The sequence below is a fragment of the Lycium barbarum genome, chromosome 12, assembly GCF_019175385.1.
Source record: "Lycium barbarum isolate Lr01 chromosome 12, ASM1917538v2, whole genome shotgun sequence".
In the NCBI taxonomy this organism is placed as follows: Eukaryota; Viridiplantae; Streptophyta; class Magnoliopsida; order Solanales; family Solanaceae; genus Lycium; species Lycium barbarum.
Window position 1 is genome coordinate 104663124 of NC_083348.1, and position 17990 is coordinate 104681113.

The following is a 17990-nucleotide window of genomic DNA, read 5'->3' on the forward strand; positions in this document are numbered from 1 at the left end:
ATGGCATGTTCTGACTGAACACATGATAAAGTGTTCCTACTAGATACCGACAACTAAAATTTTGAAAAGTTTATGTGCATGTTTTCAAAGGTCTATTACACACACAAATTAACAACTTAAAATATATCACATCCACTAATTATACGCATTAGCCTCAATAAGCCGTAAACCCTTAGATTTGCTCCAATTGCTGTTGACATGTATAATTAAAAGAGGTGACATATTTTCTGTGACAACATAATGGACGTTTGGGAACACGCACAAAATGTTTTCCAAAATTTGAGGTGAAAATGTCTAATAGAAATTTACTGGCACGTTTAAGTGGTTATCGAGATATTCAGCCTTAAAATTTTTTAAGGTCTCTTATTAAAAGTCACATTAGGCCACTAGTTTATTGAGGTGCCCTTATTAGGCATCGTTGGATAGTCCATCCAACTGATTATTTAATAAGGTTACAGTATAATAATAAAAATACAAGAACAGATGTTTAAAATAAGAAACAATTTCCTTTTCAGACCATGTAAGTGTACAAGATTCTGACGGCTAGCCTTGAACTTTGCGAGGAACGGACCACTGCAGTAATCCTTAGAGATAACTAGGACGCCTTCTCTATAATTATTTAAAGCAAAACCAATCATAAACATTTTTTTTCCTAATCCGTGTCCAGTATTTTATTGGGGACCTATTAAATTTGGCTTCGCGCCGAAAAATATATACTCGATAAAACGCTCTCTAACAAAAGCGACTTTATATATATCCAGATTTAAATTCGAAATCTCTAATTAAAAACAAAAGAATATTTACCTCTCTATCACTACCTTTATTAATAATCACAAACATCTTTTGCATTTACACTTCTTCCTTCCCCTCTTCTTTCTTCCAACTTAAATGACATCAGGGATAGAAAGACAGGAGCCCACCAGGGTTATATATCACCTCTTTCAATTAATCAAACTAATAGCTATATTTTGGAGGTTTAATTAGGACATGTGGACGATGTCAGAGTTAGAACTTACTATATTGACAACTGAAAGAAGTTTAACAGAATCAGTTTAATTTAATTAATTATAGCAAGTTATTTCAGGTTATCGTTTTAGACTTGTCATAAAAGCTTAAATGTTATTGTATGTCACTTAACCTGATGGTATATGAACTTAAGCTCTATATAAAATGTCCAAAGCAATGATTGCCACATAAAACTTTGAACAATACCCAAATCACGACCATATATATAATTCAGTTTTTGTACAATACAGATGCATTTAATTGCCCATTCAAAACGGAGCGATAATAATGATCACCTAGTAATTAATTACCAATAGCATCACACAAATTAGTAAATATCATTGGGACATTTCACATGCTACTATCATCATCTGCCTCAGGGTTGTGATTACCTGAAATGGTATTGTCCCATGTATAACTTGGAATACAAAACCCATAATTAGTTTGATCAATTCCAGTAGTTCCTCCAGCAGAACCCATTGATCTTCTCTCATAATTCAAATTCCTTTGTTGATTCACCATTTGACTATTATACGCATATGAACTATTAACTTCACGATTGGCATATCGCATTAAATCAGCATTCGTAGCATCGAGTTCTTTCTGAAGGCCTATAACTTGTCTTTGTAGAACTGAGATGGCTCCAACACAGCCATAAACTGGATCTTTCATACGTGCTTCAGCTTCATAAGCAAGAGAATTAACTGCGTCTTCTCTCTGGTGAGGTTGAATTTCGTTGAGGAGTTTACTTACGTTGCTAGCACCAAATATTTTGTGTACGTTGGGGAATTTTGTTGGTTCTTCTGGAGGAAAATAGGGAGCAAAAATGCAATCTGGCAAACATTTTCTTCTCAAGAATTTGCAAGCTGCACATGGGGGATTAGAATAGCTGCTGGAAGAAGCCATTTAATTGATTGCTTCTGAACACTTTCCTGCTAATGAAACAAATTTGTGTGACTTTAATTTGAACTTAAAGTAGCATCTTAGTTAATACTGTTTACACCTTGACTAATTTAATGAAATAGTCTTTCCTACACCTTCACTCTCTATATATATATTATCCGTGGTAATTAAGGTGAGTCCTCAAGGACAAGTGACAAGAAATCATGACACTAATTAATCTAAGGATTGTAGGATGAGGGACTGCAGAAATATGTTTCATATGATCACAGCATACGCATAACAGTGGAGCAAAAGTCCAATGAACAATTTGTCCAACCAAATACTGTCAAGCAGTTGTCTAGTAATTTTTCTAGCACCCAATTTCTTGTATGTTTGGGACGACCAATTCTCCACCTTTTTCTTGCTCCAGGTTACCTAGTTTGTAACTGTGAAGAAAAAATGAACAGCTAAAATTGATTAAAGTTTAAGGGAGACTGACAGTTTTTTTAATGTGAAAAATCCTTGACAGAGAAGTCAAATATGTTATACTCATTAATAAATATGGAGCAAATTAGCAAAAGCCTCAAATGATCATAGCCATGAACCTAATAAGAAACTCTCCTTCGAGTCTAATCACATGGCCCTTTATTTGGACAAATGAAACACAAGGAAACTTTAATCTGGCTGGATAAGAAATATGATCATGCTTAGTAATCTTGATTGCTCAATTTACTAAAACACACTGTCACACTAATAATGGGATATTGAATATTCATAAAGGTAGTGCCAAAATTCTTTGAACTTACTGTGATCTACTTGATTATTATCCCCTTACCGATTACTACAACTGTATATGTACATGACCTAATATCATGAGTGACAGTTTATTTAATTTCCATCTAAACAGTAGCACATATTGGAAACTTACTGTGCTGCCTTTTAAAGAGTATCCGACATTCCACCTGCAAAGTTCCGGGAAACATGTCTTTTACATCAAACCAACATGAAAAAACCTAACAAAAAGTCACACTAATGTAATTTCATATCATTGTCCTTCAAAAAGATGTTGTCAATATACACATCCTTGAAAAAAAAAAACTATCAAGAAACTGCTACTTGCTAGCAGATCTAAACGTTCAAGGGAATTTTATAGGGTTGTCAGCCCTATAAATTGAAGATACTAAAATAAAGTGTAAAAGGGTTTCTTTTCATATACAGAATATACCTTAATTTTCCTTTCGGTAGTGCAAAGTCTTTAAAGCTATGTACCTTGATTCTCGTAAGAGCATATGGCAGCTATTAGAGTTTGAATTTTTTCCTTTTGTAGAGAGAAAATTAAACCCTAGAAGGAGGAGACAGATAGCAGGTAAGCCTGCAAATACAGTGACTAAAAAGTATGAGGGGAGAGAGAAAAAAGAAGAGAAGGCAATAAGCACGAATGGGAGATGGAAAGCTATAGCGGAAATTAGTAAAAGGAACCAAAGGGACTAAGCACATTAAATAAGGGCTTCAATAATTTATTACTAGCAAATTAATGGTGACTGATGACATTCCGTTTTTAGTGTTTCCAAATCAAATAAAAATAATTCGACACATCTTATTTGGCACAATGGCGCTTTACTAAATTTACCATATTGACAAAAATGATTTAAGTTATGATGGATGTGTGCAGAAATTTAATTTACATATTATTTGGGGTATATATTAATGACAATTATTTGTGAACAATCACTTGAAGTTTTTCTTCTGAACCAAAAGAAAATTGTAAGCAGCTATTTTGAACATTTACTTATAGTTGTTTCGTAAACACAAAAAAAAAAAAAAATGTAATGAGTTATTGTCACGCCATTGCCTTTTATGTTAACTCTAGTTATATTAACCTCATTCATGTAAACTTAAAACCATTTTTGAGTTTATTAAGTTATATGCATCAATATTAATATAGAAAACATTTAAAAATCAGTATCTGTAGGATAAAGATTAATTGATAACTTGTACGTATAACTAATTAACTTATATTATCAATATATAAATAGACAAAATAATTCCTTCCTAAATGTATAGGAACGCGCGGAAAAAAATGTATAGGAACGCTTTTGACATGTCGTATTTTATAGTTTAATCATAGTCAATTATTTCATGCGGTTTTTTGCATATAATTGTTCCATTGTTTCTCTTCTTTTGATCTTTTGGATTGATTTGTTTCATTAATGCATTTGTCTGTTAATTGCAGGAATTTTAACTTTCATTTCTTTGCATATTCTTGATATTCTACGGGAGTACAACAAAATCTAGTTAAATTTAATCCACCGTGTCGGCGTCACGTTTGATACGCTCAAATTACACCTATTAATGGCGTAAAGGGGACGTTGTCAAATATAGTAACCCAAACAAGGTTGGGGTCGAATCTCATAGGGAATATGGAGAGAAAAGGGTACTAATTGTATACGATACTAGTCTTTAGAGGCTTTAATCCTATTCCGAATAGTTTGAAATATTTGTTGTGTAATGTAATTGAATACTATAACTTGAATTGTACTTAATGCGAGAGGGAGACTAAGGTTGTGTTCCTCGCTTTGATTTGATATTATGCTTCAGGTTTCAATGTGATATACTTCTAATGGTTGTTCTAAAAGTATGCACTTGATCTCTTAAGGACTTCCTAATGTTTCCCAACAATTAGGCTGTATTTCCTCTTTATGATTTTTCCAAATGTAAAAGAGTTGAACTTGAAGAGCGACCAATAATGTCAATTAGACTTGTTCTTATCCCTAAGTTAGTCTATAAAACGTGGGTTAACGCCCCGAGTCATTGTTATTCAATCTTACCAATACCAACTCTCTTTCCCAAGAAAAGTTAGTAGAATGGCTTAGGCTAATGCTTGCAATCATTACCCAACGCTAACGCACAAAGATAGAATAAATACCAACAACCATTATGCATATATCAATAGTAGAAACACATTCACATAATACCCATCATGGGGTCCACAACCTTAGAATTAAAATTAGCTACTCATCATTTTGGTTAACAAAGAAAGCTTAAAAGTTAACATAATATACTTACAATGCTAACACAATATGGAATGAATGTGAAGTTGGTGCTTTAAATGCTCCAACCACTTCACAAATATTCAAGGCTTAAAGTTAATGCTCCAAAAAATCAAAATGAATGTTAAAAACCTAACTTTAAGTATTTATAGGGCCAAAAATCGCGCCAAAATTCTGGACAGAAGCACCCTTTCGCGGCATCGTTACGGACCGTAGCACAGGTTACGGTCCGTCCTTCGGTTTCGTCCTTTGTCAGCTTGATATAGGTCAACCATTATGGCTTCTAGCGACGGACCGTAACAAAGGTTACAGTCTATATCTTCCAGCGGATCATGGCTTCAGTGTTCAGTGGCCAATGCGTTACGCCATGATGTTACGCCCCGTAACCTGCGTTACGGACCGTCCTTCTAGGCATAACATGTGACACTACTTAGGCTTCTTACTGGAAATTTCCTTCAGCTTACGGTACACGTTACGGCCCGTAACATGAGTTACGGACCGTCCTTTATAGCGGCACGTATCTGGATCTTCCTCTCTGGTACGGATCACGTTACGGACCGTCCTTTTGCTCCAAGTTGTCCGTTTTTCAGCATTTCTTATCATTTCTGTTCCTTAGTCCACCAACCCTAAAAAACACCAAAATAACATAAGAAACAATGTAAAAACACTCAAAAACAAGCAACACTTCTAGTGAAAAAGACATAAAATGTGCTAAAATTCACGGCACATCAACACCCCCAACTTAAGCTTTTGCTTGTCCTCAAGCAACTACACAAGACTCACTACTAACACACGACATCTAGCAAAATAAGAATGCCTACGGTGGTTTTGGCATGTGTTTTTAACACAGACTCTTCAATCCAAGAAAAATATTGGTCTCTTATCCACGTCCTATTTGTGACACAAGACGCACATTTTAGAACAATTGCAATTCACCATGTAGCCTCAATTAATGACACAATCATAGTATGAGAGTCTCTATGCACATGAACTTCAACTTCCGGAAAGCCAGTTACTTCGCAATCTACAATCCTTACGCCCTCACATAGACCAAAGAATGTCCCAACACACATTTACAAAATAAATGGGACAAGAGACTAAAGAGACAGAAGGACACTCACACTCACAAAGAAATTTGCGTACCATACTTGCACATACCATAGGCTTGCCTTTATTTTCCATGCCTTCAACTTTGAACAGTTCGATTGTGATCACATTAGGACTTTTGAGGCTTGTAACATTGGCTTAGGGACGGGTAGGATAAGTATTTGGATAGTGGTGACTCACCCTCCTTGACACTTCATTTTGACTTCATTCACCTTTCTTCCTTTTATTTCTGACCCTACAGCTCCGACGTGGATTTATTTAGAACTTATATATCTATATACATATATATATCTATCTATATACACCATTTTTTTATATATCTATTCTAACCACACCGAATCATGCCCCGCAATACTCACGATCACCCCCAACAGGCCTTTGGCCTCATTTTCCGCATCTTTCACTTATTACCCCCAACTTAGGATTTTAGCCTCATTTTCCGCATCTTTCGCTTATCACCCCCAACTTAGGCTTTTAGCCTCTTTTGTCATTATTTAGTGTCAAGGAGGGACTTGGTGCCAAATGGGTTTATTCACAGAAGGGGTGTAGGTTAGTTAACCGTTAATCAAAGAAAAAGTTTATAGGCTCAAAATGGGAGACTAGGGATCATTTTCTGTACAGGCTAGGCTCATTTAAGATAAACAGGCTCTGGAGTCAATACAAAGAAAGCCTAAGATCACTTCACAATCAAACTCTCCTTCGAATTCACGCACAACCAACCGGGCAAGTTCTAGATTACAAGTATCATACACACATAGAATCTAAGAACTCACAATACAATGTAAGGATTGTTTTAATACTCCGACTTGACTTCCGTTTGAAGATTTCACACACATGGACACCCTTTATTTGAAATGTCATTAAAATAACCATACATGTCAATATCAACAACCCATTCTTGATGTACATCACAAATTATTTTTCGGAGGGATATCATTGACTCGTAAAACACTTTTAGATATGCCAGAAAACACGGACCACCACCACTTAAGTCATCCTTACTTTACTTTTAACTAAACATCCTAAACATGCCAGGTTCAACATAAAATAACACTCTTCGAGAAAAGAACACATAGCAAAGAACAGCCGAAGAGGGTCCTAAAGACATACTTAATATCACAATTTAAGATAAAAACAATACCAACAAAAACAATACCAAACAATATCCGATACTAAAACAATACTAACAATACCAGCAATTACCCTACACCCCAACTTAAAAACATGCATTGCCCTCAAGACATCTATATAATCCATCAATAGAATGTAGGGCCACCCTGGAGCGCACTAGGCGCTTGGATCTGCTGCAGCATCATGAGGTTGGATAACCTCGGAGGTAAGAGCAATAGTGGTATCAGGCTTGCCAACATTAGAAGTCCCAGTCTCAGTGGGTGGAGCAGAAGTATGGTGAGCTGGCTCAATGGGATGAGCTGAGCTAGAAGTCGCTCCAGTGGTGTCAGAACTTAGCCGGGACTCATGTCGGATCTTTTTCAATGTTCGCCGCTCCTCCTCCTCGTTCTGTGGGCGCAAGGCATCAAACGAATCAAGACTCTTGAGAATGGGATCAAGGTTTTCATCATCTAGCGTGACTCTCTTACGCTCCCCTTTAGCCAAATAGTGGGTATCCTCTTCCAACTCTTCCTCTTGCTCCTTATCAACCGTTTCCTCGATCTCATCATCCCTAAGTAGACTCTGAACCGGCTGATATAAGCTTTGTACCAAATCTGTGTGTACTTTAGAAATTCGGTCCATCACAACAGCCACTTCCTGTGCTTTCAATTTCTGCACATCATCATTTAGTGTCCGCAACTCACTCCAAACAGTCCCCAATTCCACAGCGGGGTGTGTCTTAGTCAGCTCCGTCATTCTGTTCTCAATACCATCTATCCGATAGTGGATCTGTAGGTGGTCATCAGCCATCTGTTATCTAATCGGCCTTAACGCTGCATCAATAGCCTTTTTTTGTACAATTTCAGCTAGGTCATAAGCTGCTTGACCTGCCTATCTGTTCTATCTGCTTGCAGGACCACTGCCCCAAAATTCTCTCGGTTGAAAATTATCTTTCTCGCAAGTTCGGTTGGGACTCCCGGTATGGGCTGAGCCGGTGCTGGGCTCGCTCCAGTGGAAGAGGTACGACCCCTCGAAGTAGGTGGAGCTGGAGCTGGCATGGGCTGTGGAGCATAGTCAGCCGATGGAGCCTCAAAATCTATGGGCTGACCCGCAGCAGTTGCCTCAGCACCATGATAGCAAAGGGTAGAACATTCGATCCCGTTGGCCCCTCCGGCACATCAGAAGACGAGGCAGATGGCATTGTACCTTGGCCCAACATATCATCTCTGCCCTTTATGATTTCATACATACTCCTGGCGATCACACTGTGGTCGATAAAGGAGAGGGATTCTGGTTCCTAGCGCAGGCATAAGAACGTGAGCAAACATGGATGAATCAGGGAAGTGCCTAGTTGTGTGGCTCTCTCCCGGAGATCTGCGGCTACCAGTCTTCTGATGTTGATCGTATACCTCGACATAAGGGCAGCCACAAGAACAGCTTTGTCCAGGGTCAAATAATTATCTGCCTGGGTAGGACGGATGCGGAACAAAACAATCTGCCACCAAAACTTTGCCTCAGGTGTGAGGGTGTTTTTCCAAATCCTCGTAGTGGCTGTCAACTTTGGCACTATTGCCCATTCGGGATATGTCGACCGTGCAATCACTGAGGCCACCCATTTTCTGACTGAGATTGTATCTTTCTGTGTAATTTTGTAGACAAACTCTCCTTCTTCCGCTGCTGTAGGCGCAATATAATCCTCCCCGAATATTACTTTATTGATGGCCATCGGGGAAACATAAATCTTATTTTTGCGCACTACTACCTCATTCATGGCCGGCACTTGAGTTGCGCGCTGCCTCTTTTTCTGTGCTTTGAATACAGTAGCCCCGTAAGAAGCGTAGAATTCTCGAACAAGAGCCGGGATGTAGGACCCCATAGGGTTTTTCAAAAACTCTAACTTGTGGAAGCGAAGAGTGTCACGGATGCTCGAATATCCATCGAAACTGACGTTTCATTCCTCCAAAATACTTCTCTTCGGGCCCTGCCCCTCATTCTTTACTAGCTCACACCCTTTGTTGTACAGTTCTTCAGACCCCTCCACAGAAAACCGGAGGTCCTACTCATACACAGCCCTCATCCGGATGTCAGTCTCTCTTCTTTCCCGCTCGCGCTTCTCCGCAGTAGGCTGTCTAATGGGTGGTTGAGGCCGGTGTGGTGGTGTGACAGCCTCCCTGGGTCTACTATGGCTCGACAAACTAGAAGAACTCTCCTCATTAGATGAGGAGGAACTTTCGGATGGTGAGGCTGGCTTGTTAGGTGCAACGGGCTTCTTTGTAGCCCTTGTGTCTTTGAGTTGATCTTCATCGCGCAACCGTGAGGTTACTTTGCTTGCACCACAACCTTTTCCTCTGCTGGCAACCTTGGGTGCAACCTTCTTTCCTTGCCTTGGGTTACCCATACATGTTGAAGGCAAAATTAACTATGATACACAAGAAGCTTTTCAATTATACAACTTATTGGTTGAAGTGCAGGACTTCAATTAACTCATGCACCGTAACACGATCGACGGACCGTCGATGGTGTTACGGGCTGTATCTTCAACTGTAACTCATTTTGTTCATTTATAACACAGGAAACGTAACACGTTCGACGGACCGTCATACGTGTTACGGTTCGTAACAGCTTACCATAACGTGACCCAAATTTCCAAAAAGTTTTCTGGAAATCATAGGTGTTACGGTATGATGTTACGGACCGTCAAACGTGTTACGGTCCGTAACACATGACCGTAACCTGACTCAAATTTCTACAAAGTTTTCATGGAAATTATAAGTGTTACGATGGGGTGTTACGATCCGTAACACACGTTACGGCCCGGAACACTGAACGTCGGGCAACATTCCACAGATGCTCAGCATAGCCAAATTTTCCCGTTTAAGCACGAGGCCAAGATTTTCAACTTTATGTTCCTTGGGGTATGGTGTAAAACACCAGTTGATCCCCTCACATACCTCGGGTTACCAATGTTAATTAAAAGCTTACATGTGGCTCGACAGTCACATGGGAAGACATCGCTGGCTCGGCAGGCCCATGAGAAAATGCCTGAGTGTGTGGCTCTGGTAGACCCGCTGGCGTCGAAATCTATAATATAACATAGTACTAAATAATAAGCTAATGAAGCGCGTAACGCCGCCGAATCAACATTGTCACGCTTCTCCATGTATGCATTCTGGCTCGGCTGTGATGAAGACCCGGGTATCTCAGCAAGTAAGAGCGCCGGCGTAAACGTAGGTGAGTCCCCAGGTGAGCTGCCACCGGCCTGGAAGGGCTGCAGATGGACTAGACCGTGAACGCCCTCTGGAATGGGATCGGCCTCATCCGCCTCATCTACCAATCCTCCACCACCAAGTCCTCTAGCAGCAGTGCCGCGTCCTCTACGTGCACGGCATCCTCCACGTGCACGGCGTCCTCCGGCAGCACGGCATCCTCTGCCAGCACGGCCTCCTCCTCTGGGAGCACCCGGTGCTGCCTGATACTCAGCCTCCGGAACAGGCTCCGCCATGCGCCTAATCTCGCCTGCCTGACGGATACCATCCTCGGAAATCCTAACCATCTCCGCGGCAAGCCCCGCAAGCCCAGGGTAAGGCATATGCTCTAACTCCAAGATGCGTAAACGCTGTACGGCCACCAACTGCATTTGTGTTTAATAGAAACAAAAGAAGTTTATTTTTAAAACGTAACAATTAATGAAATTAGATAAATCTAAATACGATAAACTTACTAATGCCTCGTACTGCCCCGCGAGTGCTGAATATCCTACATCCTTAGGGGGACGCAAAGCTAGGTTGCCGATCAATCGGCGTGTGATCTGATGATACCAGCGCATGTAATGCTCAATGGGAGTCAAATTGCCAACCACCGCTAAAGTGCCCAACCTATTCTCCCAACGGTGGAGCTGGACATCCATGAAAGCCAAAAAATCATCATCAATGGTAGCCCGATCGTCCCGCTGGTAGTGTCGGAGCTCATAACGGACATCAGGGGGTATACTCTGTGTATGCCCAAACTGTCGTAAGACACGCTCGGGCATGTGATCCTCTACGATGTCCAGGTGTATCAATGGACACCGCGACCTCCAAACCCCCAGACCTGCCCTACAGAAGGGGGCAAACCATCTAATATAGCAGCGTACGACGTCCATAGAAATAGCTGTATAACATATAAATGCAAATCAGTGATCACCAAGTAGAAAAGACGTTTAATTAAATTATTAATTTAAATTTAAATAGTTTTACCGCATCGTCCGTCATGTGATCAAGCTGGTCCCGGAATGGAAGAATACTGCGGTGCGTATCGATATCCCGATCAAAACCCGCTGTCCACCTCCTCGCATAAGGCATGTCAATCTCGAGGTGATGCCTAGGTACGGGCTGGAAAGGCAGCATCCTCTCCCACGCCCATAACTTTAAGCGATATTAAAAAATACGATTTTTTAGTCGTCCTTTCAAGAGGTCTGTTGACATTAAAGGAACGCACACTTAAATATTACCTGGAGAAGAGCAAAAAATCCACACACATCTCTGACAACACCAATAGACGCTGCACAGGCATCTGTAAAGATACGCCAAAACAGCACCGCCCCAGCTGTAGTCTCCCAAGCGGTCCAGATGCTCCAGAAAAACCAAGTAACGTAAACTGACAAAGGCACCCGATGAATTCGGGAACAAGATGCCCCCAAATATAATAAGCAGGTACAAACGGGCATGATGATCAATATCGTCCTGCGGGGTGCCGACGTTAACCGGATCCAAACCCTCTAAATAAGTGCAGAGTGCACTAAGCTGAACCCGACTCTGTCCCGATATCTGGGCCGCGGCATCAGGCACGAAGTGGGTGAGCCTAGTCAACTCTGTCACCCACGTCTGACCAGGAGGAGGCTCGTACCGAGTGTACAGTGGATCACCATCTACCCGCAATCCAAAGAGGACATCCACATCCTGAAGTGTAATCGTGGCCTCACCAGTGCGAAGATGGAAGGTATGTGTCTCTGGCCTCCACCGCTCAACCATAGCCGTGATGAGCGCCCAATCATGATGTACCCAACCAACGGATACGCAACGGTAGATGTCGCCCCGAAACAATATCTCCAACACGCGAGGGTGTGGGGGGTGCTCGCGTAAAAGAGCCCACGCTTTCTGCAGCCTACGGGGATGAAGCCTAGTAGATATCCCTATAGTACCGGCCCATGATAACTCTGACCTATGATTGTCTTGCAAAGACAATACTGATCTATCAGCGGGCCCCGGGTGAACAGCGGGCCCCGGGTAATCATCGGGCCCAGGGGGAACATTTGGATCCATGAAAGAGTCTGGTCTGTACAAACTAAATTAGTCATTATTATTGAAATGAAAGATAAATTATATTAACTAATCGAAATTTAGCAGTAATATTTGTTTGGAACTCTATTTTGAATATGTGATACATTTTTAGTTGACCAAATAGCCTGGTCACGACCCGTCTAGGGGGCCGCGACGAGCGCCCGGTGCTAGCCCACTCGAGCACCCATTGACTTACTCTTATGCTTACATCTAGGTGAGCCACATAATTAAACACATACTTCTATTTATTCATCATACTAGTCCCATTGGACAACAATGCTTTTATATCATGGTTGGCATCTATACCACGTCAATGTACATGAGACGACAAGGCTATCAAAATGATATACAAAATATAGGCCGACAAGGCCGGACATATCTAACCATATACACATGTCTACGAGCCTGTAAGAAGAGTATAACATGTCATATAAGCGGGACAGGACCCCGCTATGCCCATAATTATGTACACAAAAGAATAAGTACCCCAAAGCTATGGCTCCGAATGAAATGGAGCTCTGCTATGTAGTCTCTGAGAATATAGCTATGGATCGAGCCTGTCTCCCTGTGCACCTGCGGGCATGACGCAGCGTCCACAAATAAAAGGACGTCAGTACGAAGAATGTACTGAGTATGTAAAGCATGATCAATGTCAATATAGAAGCATAATGAACAACATGACGAAATAGCACAAGATGAGAGATGGTAATATCATCGTCATGGGTACTTACTTGCCTTTCATAGTAACTTTCCATTCAAATGCGTATTTGTGCTTATACACCAATATCCGTATCCATAATCGTATCCGTTCCATATTAGTACTCGTATTCGTATACATATCCTTATTCACATTCATATCGTATCATATTCATATTCATACTCATTTCTATATCATATACATCATCATATCATATACATAGTATTTACATAGCATACCCGACCATGGAGGATTGGTGTTTCATACATACTTGGCCAACCAAGGCTCAAGGTTACAAATACCTGGCCCTACCAAGGCTTCAGGGTTACATCTACCTGGCCCTACCAAGGCATCAAGGTTATCCGTACCATCTGCAGAGGTGTGCGCGCGTTACGTAATCATATACATACTTATTTACATATCTTACCCGGCCTCATAAGCTCGGGGTTCCATAATAGTCATACATAGACACATATACATAATAGCTCATAAGCATCTTTACTATTTACATCATTATCATAATCGTCATCAACATCATTATTACTATTGTCGTCATTCATCACATTTATCTTTATTGGCTTACTCATCATACGAGGGATTTAGTACAATCGTGGCGCATCAAGAATCACGAGCTTACTAGCTCGGGAGATCAAGTCATTTGAAGGACATCATAGTCTCATAGAAGAGTTAGATATTTGGCCAAAGAACCATGCCTTATGAAAGAAGGGTTAGCCTTACATACCTTTTCTGTTCAACTATTCTACACTTGCGCGTCCTCCTCTAATGCTAGCGTTTCTACCTTCATTAAAGTCATATTATCATTAGAATCGATAGCTAGCATATATGACCAAAACTAGAGAAAATCGGACAGCATCTCCTTTATTTATACGACATTCCTCCGCAGCGTATATCAACTCTCAATCGTCAATAATACATTCACCATACTATAACGATAGTCATTATTCATCCACATTATCCATATTTCTTAATTTACCTTTAATCACCTATATCCATGGTCATATCACACGACTATGTCCATCCACGTGCATTGCTCATCTCACATTCTCAACATCATTTATAACACATTTACATTACAATACATCAAGACTCATAACTCAATTCAAACTATTCCTCAAAATGGAACTATTCCACATTCATGACCCATTTTGCCATACCTCTCTACAATCCAAGTATTTCAACTCTTAAATACCTTAAACAACATAGAAACATCATAAATATTACCTTAGATGTCGTAGGAACAAGCCTTGGTTGATAATACTCCACTTGAGCAAAACCCTAGTTTATCTCCAATGAGATTTCTTGACTTGTATGATCCTTAATGGGTTTTCTTACACTTGATGCACTTAGTTTATGTTGTTGATCACCAAATATCCTTGTATTTTGCTATCCAGGGAGCTGTTGACTAATGACCTAAAAAATGCGTGACGTTTGGGAAGCATGAGCAACCCTTCGCGAGAATTGGAAGAAAAAGATTGAAATGACTGTTCCAAATTTCACCTATACCCGAAAGAAGCGGATTCGTTCACTTGTGCTAACACCGGATTCTGTAGCAGAGGAGAGCAGGAAAGAGACAACAACGGTTATTCTAATTGAATGTCAACCCGCGTATTCTGATTCACTTTACCCAATAAAGGGCTATGCGAATTGTGAAATTTATGTAGAGAGATGTTTTATAGAGAAGAGGTGTCATGTAGAAGTGAAATGAAATGAAATAATAAACTTGGTCCCCTTTTTAATAACCCAAAATCTGATATGAAATGAACAGTCGTCGAAAGTGCACAGTAGTCGTAAACCCAGTTTACGGGCCGTATTCCAGTTTACGGTCCGTATTCTGTGGGCGTATTTAAGCATCACAGAACCAGAAAGTATGCTGGGGATCATGGTGATTTACGATCGCAGTTTACGGGCCGTATCTCAATTTACGGTCCGTATTCCAAGTCGTATTTAACCATTTGACAGAAAGTTGAAGTTTTGGAAGTCAAAATACGACATGGCAGTTTACGGGGGCCGTATACCACTTTACGGTCCGTATTTCATTTTACGTTCAACTGGCCAAAGTGCAAATCTGCAACTTTCCACATTTTTAGAATCTATAGCTAGTCATCATGGAGCATAACCTATCTCTTATTGCAATCGCCTTTGGAATCTTACTTAGGGTCATCAATGTCATTTCATACTAATGGAAATATCGTATACTCGTACTCCTCACTAGTTCATTCACTTGTGCAACAACGGATGATTTTTCCCAGGTGTAACACAACACAACTACGATAAAATTAAACTAAAAGAGTATATTCGTCGACCACATATTTTCCTATAAACTTTACATTTTTTATCGTTAGCTTTTGTATTTATGAAAAGAAGAATTTTAACTATTCTTTTTAAGATATATATTTTTTTATTTAACATATATATTCACGCTTTTAAAATTGTATAGATTAACATTTCATAATCGTTTACAACTTGTTTGGACGGTTGTTACCTATTGTATTATATTATGTTGTTAGTTTAAATAAAATGTTTGCTTTGATTGCTACTTTAATTTTATTGTTAAGTAACGACGAAAGGTTCTATTTTATGTAACCACTGATTTGGTCCTATACAATACAACACAATACGATAAATGTCAAAACAATACATAACAATCATCCAAACAAAGTGTTAACAATATAATAATTCATTACCAATCAACTTCTTTCAATTTATAAAGAATATTTAACAAAATAATAATTCATAAATAATTAACCAAATTAACAACTCATAAACATATAACAATGCATAAACATTTAACAAATTAACAATTAATGAATTAAACCAAAAAAAAAAAAAAGGGAACAGTGGCATCAGCCACTGCCCAGCCCGATCAAACAAAAAAAAATGATTTTTTTTTTTTGGAAATTAACGACGATTAAATGTTGAACATGCATGCAATATAATGTATATAACAAAATAATAACAAAAGTTCATAGTAGAAAACCTTAATCGAAGATTTTTTGTAGAGTTATTTTAATCGAGTTGTACGTCGCTTTTTCTCAAAATTCGAACTTAGAATCTTGCTCCTTGACTTGAATATACTGAGAATCTACACTTTTCGGATGAAATTTAATAGAAAACGATGTTTTTAAGACGTGGGGACCACCTTGGCTCGCCTCCAATGGCATTTTGAATTTTTTCTGCCACTGGAGGGGACCAGTGGTGGAACCCGATCGGGTTATTGTGAAGCAATATAGCGCAGTATTTTACTGCGCTATAGGAGAGAGACAAACTCCTATAACGCAGTAAAATAATGCGTTATAGGTGAGAGAAACTTTTGGATAGCGCAGTATTTTACTGCGTTATAGCACTTAACGGCTCCGTCTTCGTCAAGTGCTATAGCGCAGTAAAATACTGCGCTAAAGGTACTTTGGTAATTTTTTTTTTGTTGGGGTATTTTGGTTCAAAATGTTTTTTTTGAGGGTATTTTGGTTCCGGACTCGTTTCAAATCTCTTTCACGGAATAAGTTTGATATAAAACTCACGAAAATTGTCGATTAACAAAATAAAAAGATAAAAACAAAGGCACACTACAAAAATAATACTCTTCTAACTCTAATAACTAAAGTAATATGGAGTAATTTTTTAAAGTCGCACCAAATTGAAGTTTACTCTTTACTGACCTATGAAGAAGTGTATACTGGCAAATCTGAGAAGAGAATGTTTAAAAAAGGCAATCATGTCATAGCTACTTGTAGAAGTCAGGAGCTTTATACAAAAGATTTTTAAGAAAAATCAGTCACATTTCAAATCATACATTTAAAAGAGAAATTTATCAAAACTATTTAAAAAAATAAAATCGTAGCACAAAGAGCTAGGGCTGGGCATAAATACCGAAAATCGAAAAACCGAACCGAACCGAATCGAAACTTCAACAAACCAAACCGAACCGAACTAGTTTGGTTCGGTGTTTGGTGCCCACCGTAAAAAAATCGAAACTGAAATAGCCGAACCGAAGTTTGATAAAACTGAACCGAAAAACCAAACACGCACCAAAATTTAATACATTACCCAAAAAAAAATTAAAATAGTCCAAGCCCATTAAGTTTAAAGCAAAAAAAACTCAATTGTAATAAGTCCTCTTTTACATTTGTATCCCTAATTTTCCACTTCAATTGAGAAAATCAAATATCCTTAACAAAGAAAGGTAACTAGGATGTGTCTTTAGGATTAATGTATGTCCTTTATGTGTTTTCTTAATTATTCTTACGGTATGTATATAACACCTAGTAATCCTATATCATGATTATAGTTTTCTGTTCTTGTGTATCCTGTTTGTTTGATTTTGATTTCAATTTATCAGTTTTATGTTTTATTGCTTTTGAGAATATGAATTAGTGTCAATGGAATCGCTTCTAATATTATATCAAAAAAACCAAATTGAAAAAACCGAAACCGAACCGAATTTAAAAAAACCGAAACCGAAAGAACCGAACCGAACTAGTTTGGTTTGGTGTTCGGTGTCCACCTTAAAAAAACCGAACCCAAAATAGCCAAATCGAAGTTTGATAAAATCGAACCGAAAAAACGAACGCCCACCCCTACAAAGAGCGAACTAAACCAGAAAGAGAGGTTTACGCCTCCTCTTAAATACTTGCTATCAATGTTATATTCAGCAAAATAAGTGAAGAAAGAAGAAGCAAAAAATAATACTAATAAAAAGAAACTCTCGATTCTCATGGTATCTCGGAAAGATTTTAGTGCCTTACTTCAAATACAAATAGGAAAACGTCTTTTGCTTGCACTTGTCCTTTTTAAGAGTAGATT

The 17990-nt window shown here is 39.1% G+C and overlaps 1 protein-coding gene across 3 annotated transcripts; it reads right to left on the reverse strand.

Moving 5' to 3' along the window:
* Window positions 1–1217: 1217 nt before the first annotated feature.
* LOC132622223 (LOB domain-containing protein 25-like) lies at window positions 1218–3333 on the reverse strand. Of its 3 annotated transcripts, none has more exons than XM_060336788.1 (2): window positions 3113–3333; window positions 1218–1937 (listed from the first exon to the last, which is right to left on the reverse strand). In XM_060336788.1, the coding sequence occupies exon 2, from the start codon at window positions 1909–1911 to the stop codon at window positions 1357–1359; it is 555 nt and encodes a 184-aa protein (XP_060192771.1). In that variant the 5' UTR covers window positions 1912–1937; window positions 3113–3333; the 3' UTR covers window positions 1218–1356. The 3 variants fall into 3 exon arrangements, with proteins under 3 accessions (XP_060192771.1, XP_060192769.1, XP_060192770.1); XM_060336786.1 differs by having other exon boundaries at window positions 1218–2849; XM_060336787.1 differs by having other exon boundaries at window positions 2816–3333.
* Between the last annotated feature and the right edge of the window lie 14657 nt (window positions 3334–17990).